Source organism: Salvelinus sp. IW2-2015, linkage group LG30 (genome assembly GCF_002910315.2).
Source record: "Salvelinus sp. IW2-2015 linkage group LG30, ASM291031v2, whole genome shotgun sequence".
NCBI classification, from domain to species: domain Eukaryota; kingdom Metazoa; phylum Chordata; class Actinopteri; order Salmoniformes; family Salmonidae; genus Salvelinus; species Salvelinus sp. IW2-2015.
Genome location: NC_036869.1, coordinates 2,844,510 through 2,855,710, shown reverse-complemented (window position 1 = coordinate 2,855,710; position 11,201 = coordinate 2,844,510). Strand labels below are relative to the sequence as shown.

Sequence of the window (11,201 nt, the reverse complement as noted above, 5' to 3'; positions counted from 1 at the left end):
GCTCGCACATGCTTTTTCAATTCTGCCCACAAATTTTCTATAGGATTGAGGTCAGGGCTTTGTGATGGCCACTCCAATACCTTGACTTTGTTGTCCTTAAGCCATTTTGCCACAACTTTGGAAGTATGCTTGGGTCATTGTCCATTTGGAAGACCCATTTGCGACCAAGCTTGAACTTCCTGACTGATGTCTTGAGATGTTGCTTCAATATATCCACATAATTTTCCTTCCTTGTGATGCCATCTATTTTGTGAAGTGCACCAGTCCCTCCTGCAGCAAAGCACCCCCACAACATGATGCTACCACCCCCGTGCTTCACGGTTGGGATGGTGTTCTTCGGCTTGCAAGCATCCCCCTTTTGCCTCCAAACATAACGATGTTCATTATGGCCAAACAGTTAGATTTTTGTTTCATCAGACCAGAGGACATTTCTCCAAAAAGTATGATCTTTGTCCCCATGTGCAGTTGCAAACCATTGTCTGGCTTTTTTGTGGTGGTTTTGGAGCAGTGGCTTCTTCCTTGCTGAACAGCCTTTCAGGTTATGTCGATATAGGACTAGTTTTACTGTGGATATAGATACTTTTGTACCTGTTTCCTCCAGCATCTTCACAAGGTCCTTTGCTGTTGTTCTGGGAATAATGTGCATATTTTGCACCAAAATACGTTAATCTCTAGGGCACAGAACGCGTTTCCTTCCTGAGCGGTATGACAGCTGCGTGGTCCCATGGTGTTTATACTTGCATACTATTGTTTGTACAGATGAACATGGTACCTTCAAGCGTTTGGAAATTGCTCCCAAGGATGAACCAGACTTGTGGAGGTCTACAATTGTTTTTCTGAGGTCTTGGCTGATTTTCTTTTGATTGTCCCATGATGTCAAGCAAAGAGACACTGAGTTTGAAGGTAGGCCTTGAAATACATCCACAGGTACACCTCCAATTGACTCAAATGATGTCAATTAGCCTATCAGAAGCTTCTAAAGCCATGACATTTTCTGGAATTTTCCTAGCTGTTTAAAGGCACAGTCAACTTAGTGTATGTACACTTCTGACCCACTGGAATTGTGATACAGTGAAATAATCTGTCTGTAAACAATTGTTGGAAAAATGACTTGTGTCATGCACAAAGTAGATATCCTAACCGACTTGCCAAAACTATAGTTTGTTAACAAGAAATTTGTGGAGAGGTTGAAAAACGAGTTTTAATGACTCCAACCTAAGTGTATGTAAACTTCTGACTTCAACTGTATATATTTAAAGTATTCAGACCCATTCCATTTGTCCAAATTGTGTTACGTTATAGACTTATATATATTTTTTTAATGTCATTGTATTAAAAATAAAACAACTGATACCTTATTTACATAAGTATTCAGGAACTTTGCTATGCGACTCGAAATTAAGCTCAGGTGCATCCTGTTTCCATTGATCATCCTTAAGATGTTTCTAACAACTTGATTGGAGTCCAATCGATTGATTGTACATGGTTTGGAAAGGCACACACCTGTCTATATAAAGTCCCACAGTTGACAGTGCATGTCAGAGCAAAAACCAAGCCATGAGGTGGAAGGAATTGTCCATAGAGCTCAGAAACAGGATTGTGTCGGCACAGATCAGGGGAAGGGTACCAAAAACTGTCTGCAGAATTGAAGGTCCCCAAGAACACAGTGGCCTCCATCATTCTTAAATGGAAGAAGTTTGTATCCACCAAGACTCTTCCTTGAGCTGGCTGGCTGCCTGGCTGAACTGATCATTCGGGGCAGAAGTGCCTTGGTCAGGGAGGTGACCAAGAATCCGATGGTTCCTCTGACAGAGCTTCAGAGCTTCTCCGTTGAGATGGGAGAGCCTCCCAGAAGGACAACCATCTCTGCAGCACTCCACCAGTCAGGCCTTTATGGTAGAGTGACCAGATGGAAACCACTCCTCAGTAACAGACACATGACAGCCAGCTTGGAGTTTTCCAAAAGGCACCTAAAGAAACAAGATTATCTGGTCTGATGAAACCAAGATTGAACTCTTTTGGCCTGATTTCCCAGCGTCACGTCTAGAGGAAACCTGGCACCATCCCTACAGTAAAGCATGGTGGTGGCAGCATCATGCTGTGGGATGTTTTTTTGGCGGCAGGGACTAGTCAGGATCGAGACAAAGATGGAACGGAGAAAAGTACAGCGACAACAGGACAAATACCCTAAGAACACAGCCAAGACAACACAGGAATGGCTTCGGGACAAGTCTCAATGTCCTTGAGTGGCCCAGCCAGAGTCCAGACTTGAACCCGATCAAACATCTCTGTAGAGACCTAAAAATAGCTGTGCAGCGATGCTCCCCATCCAAACTGACATAACTTGAGAGTATCTGCTGAGAAGAATGGGAGAAATTCCCCAAATACAGGTGTGCCAAGCTTGTAGCGTCATACCCAAGAAGACTCAAGGCTGTAAACGCTGTCAAAGGTGCTTCAACAAAGTATTGGGTAAAGGGTCTGAATATTTATGTAAATGTGATATTTTCATTATTATTTTTTTGTCATGATGGGGTAATGTTTGTAGGTTTATGAGGGAAAACAATAATGTAATCCATTTTAATATAAGGCTGTAATGTAACAAAATGTCTCTCTCGCTGTCTCTCTCGCTGTCTCGCTGTCTCTCTCTCTCTCTCTCTCTCTCGCTGTCTCTCTCTCTCTCGCTCTCGCTCTCTCTCTCTCTCGCTGTCTCTCTCTCGCTGTCTCCTCTCTCGCTGTCTCTCTCGCTCTCTCTCTCTCGCTGTCTCTCTCTCTCGCTGTCTCGCTGTCACCTCTGATGCTGCCTGCCGTGTATGTCACACCGCTGCTCTCATCATAAGCTGCTGAGGTTGGGTTTAGGAGCAACACCTGCTGAGGTTGGGTTTAGGAGCAACACCTGCTGAGGTTGGGTTTAGGAGCAACACCTGCTGAGGTTGGGTTTCAGGAGCAACTCCTGCTGGGTTGGGTTCAGGAGCAACTCCTGCTGGGGTTGGTGTCAGGAGCAACTCCTGCTGAGGTTGGGTTCAGGAGCAACTTCCTGCTGGAGGTTGGGTTCAGGAGCAACACCTGCTGAGGTTGGGTTCAGGAGCAACACCTGCTGAGGTTGGGTTCAGGAGCAACAACCTGCTGAGGTTGGGTTCAGGAGCAACACCTGCTGAGGTTGGGTTCAGGAGCAACACCTGCTGAGGTTGGGTTCAGGAGCAACACCTGCTGAGGGCAAAAGGGGTGCAACTCAATATTAGGAAGGTGTTCCTAATGTTTCGTACATTCGGTATAGTACTGTGTCAGCAAAAATTATGAATTATATTCTAATCTATTGTAGTCTGTTGTACTCTATTCTATGCTGTCCATTCACTAACATGACCTCCTCTGTCTGTTTCTCTCCCTCCAGGTTTGGATGAGAGCTCTTCAGCAGTGAGACAGTGAGAGGCACCTCCACACCCCCTCCACCGCCATCATGCCACCGCCCTCCGATATTGTCAAGGTGGCCATCGAGTGGCCGGGGGCCTTCCCCAAGCTCATGGAGATAGACCAGGTCAGTGCCTGATGAAAAAGAGGGGTCAATTTCCCAATAAGCTGCCCAGTACTACTTTCACCTATTGTCTCAAAACCAATGGTGACAATCCTACGCATTGCTAGTCCTTTGCCTGATTCAGATTAGTGCAGATGTCAGTTGCACTCATAGAGCCTAGTTTTCCGGACCTAGATTCTCAATTGAGCATGCTTTTTAGTCCAGGACGAGGCTTAATAACGTTATGTTATAATTAATTAAGCAATAAGGCAGAAGGAGGTGTGGTATATGGCCAATATACTACGGCTAAGGGCTGTTCTGTGAAGTGCCTGGATACAGCTGTTAGCCATGGTATATTAGCCATATACCACAAACCCCAGAGCTTTATTGCTATTATAAACTGGTTACCAACGTAATTAGAGCAGTAAAAATACATGTTTTGTCGGTCTGATATACCACGGCCTTCAGCCAAACAGAATTCAGAATTCAAACCACCCAGTTTATAATTGTATTTCTATGGTTTTGCTATCTGGGGTGTATTCAATAGGAACCACAAAAGCAAACTGGCTGAAACGAGGAGGAAGTACCTACACTGTAAACATGTGTACTGTAATAAGAAACACTTGTTTTTGTTTTCCTTTGAAAAACTTTTTCTACGGTGTGCCCTAATGAATGCACTCCTGCCGTCAGTGGCTCTCAGTGGTTAGGAAGAAGGAGAAATCACCGATGTGCATCCCAAATGGCACTCTATTCCCTTTATAGTGCACGACATTTGGGTGCAAATAGGGTGCCATTTCAGATGCAGCCATCAAGGTAATGCAGGAATCAGTCAGGATTTGTCACCTCTATTTCACCTCTATTTCCTACTGTACCCCTGAGCTAGTAGTTTACCCTGGTTGGCTGCAACACAGCACAGTAATCCTTTGTTGTGGATTATAATGTACACACCCACTGATGTAAAGGGCAATGTACTCAAGGTGTCCTGTCACACGTTCGATGTGATATGTGACCCATAGAACAAATTACACCTCTAGGTATATAATCTCTGTAAATGTAATTGTTACTCTGTTACTGACAACGTACACTGTCATGGAGTTAGGTGCTACTGAGAAATGCATGGATTGTCATCCAAGCAGTTTTAACTGTGAAAACATGCCCAAACATTTCCATTGAGACTAGCAGCCAGCTCAGTGCTCTGGAGCTCATTGAGACTAGCAGCCAGCTCAGTGCTCTGGAGCTCATTGAGACTAGCAGCCAAGCTCAGTGCTCTGGAGCTCATTGAGACTAGCAGCCAGCTCAGTGCTCTGGAGCTCATTGAGACTAGCAGCCAGCTCAGTGCTCTGGAGCCCAATGAGACTAGCAGCCAGCTCAGTGCTCTGGAGCTCATTGAGACTAGCAGCCAGCTCAGTGCTCTGGAGCTCATTGAGACTAGCAGCCAGCTCAGTGCTTTCTAGGAGCTCATTGATGAGACTAGCAGCCAGCTCAGTGCTCTGGAGCTCACTGGAGACTAGCTCTTGCAGAAAATATAAAGAGCCTCTACAGAGTGAGCTGCTGCCTCTCTATCACATACACACACAGGGTGTGTGTGTGTGTGTGTGTGTGTGTGTGTGTGTGTGTTGTGTGTGTGGTGTGTGTGGTGTGTGTTGTGTGTGTGTGTGTGTGGTGTGTGTGTGTGTGTGTGTGTGTGTTGTGTGTGTGTGTTGTGTGTGTGTGTGTGAGACTGCTGCTGTGCCTCCCAGGCCTCTACCCAAACATTTGTTTTTTTAGTGTCTGAGAATTGATCCAAGTACAGCACATGCTAAAGAGAGAGAACTAGCTACTGTAGCTCTGAGGGCTGGTGAGGATGCTCTAGACAGGGAGAGAGAGGGGTGGAGAGTAGAGAGAGCGGGGTGGAGGTAGAGAGAGCGGGGTGGAGGTAGAGAGAGAGGGGTGGAGGTAGAGAGAGAGGGGGGAGGTAGAGAGAGAGGGGGGAGGTAGAGAGCGAGGAGGGGAGAGGTGGAGAGCGAGGAGGGGAGAGGTGGAGAGCGAGGAGTGGAGAGGGGAGAGGTAGAGAGCGAGGAGGGGAGAGTGGAGAGGTAGAGAGCGAGGAGGGGAGAGGTAGAGAGAGAGGGAGGAGGTGGAGAGGGAGGTGGAGAGGGAGGAGGTGGAGAGGGAGGAGGGAGAGGAGAGGAGGTAGCGAGGAGGTGGAGGTAGCGAGGAGGTGGAGAGGGAGAGGGAGGAGGTGGAGAGGGAGAGGGAGGAGGTGGAGGAGGAGGAGAGCAGAGGAGGAGGGTAGCGAGGTAGAGAGAGAGGTGAGAGAGAGAGGGCGGAGGTAGAGAGAGGGGAGAAGGTAGCAAGGTTTGGGGAGGTAGAGGGCAGAGGGGGGTATCGGAGAGTGAGAGGCAGGAGGTTGAGTGAGAGGCAGGAGGTTGAGTGAGAGGCAGGAGGTTGAGTGAGTGAGAGGCAGGAGGTTGAGTGAGTGAGAGGCAGGAGGTTGAGTGAGTGAGAGGCAGGAGGTTGAGTGAGTGAGAGCAGGAGGTTGAGTGAGTGAGAGGCAGGAGGTTGAGTGAGTGAGAGGTAGGAGGTTGAGTGAGGTGAAGGGCGGAGGTTGAGTGAGGGAGGAGGTTGAGTGAGGAGGAGGTTGAGTGAGGGAGGAGGTTGAGTGAGGGAGAGGTTGAGTGAGTGAGGAGGTTGAGTGAGTGAGAGGGAGGAGGAGGTTGAGTGAGTGAGAGGGAGGGAGGAGGTTGAGTGAGTGAGAGGGAGGGAGGAGTTGAGTGAGTGAGAGGGAGGGAGGAGGTTGAGTTGAGTGAGAGGAGGAGGAGGTTGAGTGAGTGAGAGGGAGGAGGAGGTTGAGTGAGCTGAGAGGGAGGGAGGAGGTTTGAGTGAGTGAGAGGAGGGAGGAGGTGAGTGAGTGAGAGGGAGGAGAGTTGAGTGAGTGAGAGGGAGGGAGTTGAGTGAGTGAGAGGGAGGAGAGTTGAGTGAGTGAGAGGGAGGAGGTTGAGTGAGTGAGAGGGAGGAGGTTGAGTGAGTGAGAGGAGGAGGAGGTTGAGTGAGAGGAGGAGGGAGGAGGTTGAGTGAGTGAGAGGGTGAGGGGAGGGAGGGGTTGAGTGAGTGAGAGGAGAGGAGGGAGGAGGTTGAGTGAGTGAGAGAGAGGAGGGAGGAGTTGAGTGAGTGAGTAGAGGATGGGAGGAGGTTGAGTGAGTGAGAGGGAGGGAGGGAGGAGGTGAGTGAGTGAGAGGGAGGGAGGAGGTTGAGTGAGTGAGGGGAGGGAGGAGGTTGAGTGAGTGAGAGGGAGGGAGGAGGTTGAGTGAGTGAGAGGGAGGAGAGGGTTTGAGTGAAGAGGGAGGAGGTTGAGTGAGATGAGAGGGAGGAGGAGGTTGAGTGAGTGAGAGGGGAGGAGAGTTGAGTGAGTAGAGGGAGGGAGGAGGTTGAGTGAGTGAGAGGGAGGGAGGAGGTTGAGTGGTGAGAGGGAGAGGTTAGTGAGTGAGGGAGGAGTGAGTGAGTGAGAGGGAGGAGGTTGAGTGAGTGAAGGAGGAGGTGAGTGAGTGAGAGGGAGGGGTGAGTGAGTGAGAGGAGGGAGGAGGTTGAGTGAGTGAGAGGAGAGGGAGGAGGTTGAGTGAGTGGGGGAGAGGAGGAGAGGGAGTTGAGATAGGAGGGAGGGAGGAGGTTGAGTGAGTGAGAGAGAGGAGGGAGGAGGTGAGTGAGTGAGTAGAGGAGGGAGGAGGTTGAGTGAGTGAGAGGGAGGGGAGGAGGTTGAGTGAGGAGAGGGAGGGAGGGAGGAGGTTGAGTGAGTGAGAGGGAGGGAGGAGGTTGATGAGTGAGAGGGAGGAGGTGGAGTGAGAGGGTGGGGGGAGGTGGAGCAAGACGGGTGGGGGGAGGTGGAGCAAGAGGGTGGGGGAGGTGGAGCAAGAGGGTGGGGGAGTAGAGCGAGAGAGAGGGAGGGGAGGTAGAGCGAGGGAGGTAGAGAGACTGAGCGAGAGAGGAATAGGAATGCTTGAAGCCTTGGTAAGGGTATAGGGGGATAGGGAGAGAAGAGGGGTATGTGTGTGTGTGCGCGCACGCAGTGTTACAGAGTGCCCCCTCTTCCCTGCAGTAAACTCTCAGAGGACTGGGGAACACTGCAGTAGAGAGAGTTAATACTGGCTGTCGTTCCAAAACATACAACACCATTCCCTCCCTTGTTCCCTCTGTCTGGAGAGAGACTTTATAGCTGTACACAATACCATTTGAAATCTGTTATGGAACTATAATGATGTGCAGATGGTTGTTGATTCAACAGCAGAACATATGATGTGCATCCCAAACAGAACCCTATTCCCTACATAGTGCACTACTTTTGACTAGAGCCCTATAGGCCCTGGTCAAAAGTAGTCCACTATGTAGGGAAAGGGGTGCCGTTTGGGACTTCTTAGCCCTGGCTGTCCAGATCCTTAACCACTGACCACTAAAGCTATACCACTCCACCCTGCATGATGTTATAAACATAGACTGGTCCCAGATCTGTTGTTGCCATCTTGCCAACTGGCGTGACAATGAACATAGGATTTGGAAAGACCGCACAAACAGATCTGGGACCAGGCAAGTTAAAATGTTCTCTGAAGAATCCTCTCTGGTTCTATCTGAATCTCCTTTAATGTTATATAAAGTAGTTGTTCCTGAGCAGTGTAGTTCTACTGTATCCTTCTCCTATAGAGTTAATGTTCCCCCACTTCCGTTTGAAGTGCTGTCCTTAAAGGTCCTTGTGTTCTAATGAGGATGAACTGTTGTTTCTGATTACTCATTCTTCTTTTCTCAGAAAAAGCCCCTCTCGGCCATTATAAAAGAAGTGTGCGAAGGGTAAGGAAATGTTTCTTTCTCTCTCTCTGTCTGTCTCTCATAACCTTGATAGAAATGCTCATAGTTATGCATTTCTGTGCTGCGTTTAAATTAAAAGGCTCTTGGGTCTAAGTGTTTCTCTGTCGTTGAGAGATGCAGTGTTCTTTCAATTCAAAGTTCAAAAGTATTTTGTTTTACATTTTCGCTTTCAGATGGTCTTTGGGGAACCACGAAAACTTTGCTCTGCAAAATGCCGATTCCACTAATTTCTACATCACAGAAAAGGTTGGCATCTACTTTCTTGTTATCTCTGTCATATTGAACATAACAATGATAATATGCATATTGATTTTAATGTTCCAACTCAACAGAAAAACTTTGTGTATTGTATGTTAAGTTTGAAATCACACCTCAAAGTTGTCCCTTTTCTTGTCACCGCAGAATCGCAATGACATAAAGAATGGTTCGATACTGCGACTAACAACATCTCCTGTAAGTTTTGGTTATGTACTCATCAAGTGGTCCTAAAACATATTGAAAGAGGAAGAGTCTTTGAGCTCCAATAGTTTCATGTTATAAGGCTAAATCTTCTTTTGATATTTTTAACCTTTTCTCCATTTAACAGTGAAGTTGAAACTCACATTTCAGAGTAAATGGGAATTTCAGGGTTAAGTGGAAAGACACATTTTATGGTTAAGTTAAATGACTCATTCAACTTACACGGCCATCCTGCCTTCCTGTTCGTAACATGAAGATGTTGTTAGATACTGATCATTTTGACTGAGAGTGTCTGCCATCCCTATCATGACATCTTAATCTCGCCTGTCCCCGCCTCCCTCCCGTCTTCTTCCTCTAATCCCTCGGATAGATAGAGAGGGTGAGAGGCCTGGAAAAGTGTCTGCTGTTAGGGGGAAATTCACTGGAGACGGGCCCATGCAGAAACGTCTGCTCCAGTATACTCTGAGGGTTAGATAGATTTATTTTGTTTTCACCTTCTCTGCATTCTTGTTATGGCCTGGCTTCTTCCTTGAAGCCAATAACAGTCCAAGCTAATGACATGACTGTAAAAGGAGAAGCCCTGATTTAGCATACATACTGTATAATAGATTAGCAGCACCATCCACACAAGACCTCAACAACTGTATATAGATGTAGGATCTTTCTTTGAGCCAGTTTGCTACAGCAGGAAAATAACCCTGCAGCAACAGGAAATATGAACTATTATGTGGATTATAATTAATGTACATTTTTGTAGGGGTTGATACATTTTTCGTAAGGGAAAATCAAATATGAAATTTCAAAATTGAAAACAATTTTGCAGATGACTACCACAACATGTAAACTCCTCAAACGACTACCACAACATGTAAACTCCTCAAACGACTACCGCAACATGTAAACTCCTCAAACGACTACCAAAACATGGTAAAACTCCTCAAGGCGACATACGCAACATGTAAACCTCCTCAAAGCGACTAACCGCAACATGATAAAACCTCACCTCAAACTAGACTACCACACATGTAAACATCCTCAACGAACTAGCACAGCTAACTCCTCCAAACTACTACTTACACTGTAACTCCTCAACCACACGACACTACACACACTATCGCCACACCTCCTCCACACCACTGCCGCAACATGTAAACTCCTCAAAAAAAAACCCGACCCTTAAACCCAACACACATGTAAACTCGCTCAAACGATCTAACCGTAAAAAATAAAAAAAAAATACATGATAATACTCCATCAAACGACACCACAACATATAAACTCCTCAAACGACTACCGCAACATGTAAACTCCTCAAACGACTACCGCAACATGTAAACTCCCTCAAACGACTATCCGCATACATGTAAACTCCTCAACGACTACCGACAACATGTAAACTCCTCAAAACGACTACCGCAAACATGTAAACTCTCAAACGACTACCGCACATGTAAACTCCTCAAACGACCTACCTGCAACATGTAAACTCCTCAAACGACTACCGCAACATGTAAACTCCTCAAACGACTAACCGTAACATGTAAACTCTCAAACGACTACCGCAACATGTAAAACTCCTCAACGACTACCCAAATGTACTCCTCAACGACTACCGCAACATGTAAACTCCTCAAACGCGCATACCGCAACATGTAAACTCCTCAAACGACTACCGCAACATGTAAACTCCTCAAACGACTACCGCAACATGTAAACTCCCTCAAACGACTACCGTAACATGTAAAACTCCTAAACGACTGACCGGGCAACATGTTAACGTCTCAACGACTACCGCAACATGTAACTCCTCAAACGACTACCGCAACATGTAAACTCCTCAAGCCGACTGATACCGCAACATGTAAACTCCTCAACACGACTACCGCAACATGTAAACTCCTCAAACGACTTACGCACATACTGTAAACTCCTCAAACGAGCTGACCGCAACATGTAAAACTCCTCAGCGACCTACCGCAACATGTAAACTCCTCAACGACTACCGCAACATGTAAACTCCTCAAATACGACTACCGCAACATGTAAACTCCTCAAACGAACACTACCGCACACATGTAAAACTCCTAAACGACTACCGCAAATGTAAACTCCTCAAACGACGTACCGCAACATGTAAACTCCTCAAACGTTTGGCTGGGATAAAGCGGCACCGCTCCGTCAGAGCTCAGTGCTTATTATCAGCTGTATTAGGTTACGAAATCCGACTTTTTTGGTTATGATGTTAATGATATTTTAGAGTAAGTAAACCCATACGGGAAACGATGTCAGAACAGGTATCGAAGAATGATCAGATATTGATTTTGACTATTGTTTGTGGTCCGGTAGTCGACCCGCTCCGTTGCCATGATTTGGTACAAAAACATGTAACGCAACCATAATT

At 46.9% G+C, this 11,201-nt stretch overlaps 1 protein-coding gene across 1 annotated transcript in view; it reads left to right on the top strand.

The window, feature by feature from the left end:
* Positions 1-11,201, top strand: part of elmo1 (engulfment and cell motility 1 (ced-12 homolog, C. elegans)) — a 237,783-nt gene that overhangs the window by 91,043 nt on the left and 135,539 nt on the right. The window contains exons 2-5 of the mRNA XM_070436225.1: positions 3,389-3,532; positions 8,283-8,323; positions 8,515-8,587; positions 8,744-8,794. Of these exons, the coding sequence (XP_070292326.1) occupies positions 3,455-3,532; positions 8,283-8,323; positions 8,515-8,587; positions 8,744-8,794 (243 nt within the window). The 5' untranslated portion in view covers positions 3,389-3,454. The remainder of the gene's footprint in view (positions 1-3,388; positions 3,533-8,282; positions 8,324-8,514; positions 8,588-8,743; positions 8,795-11,201) is intronic.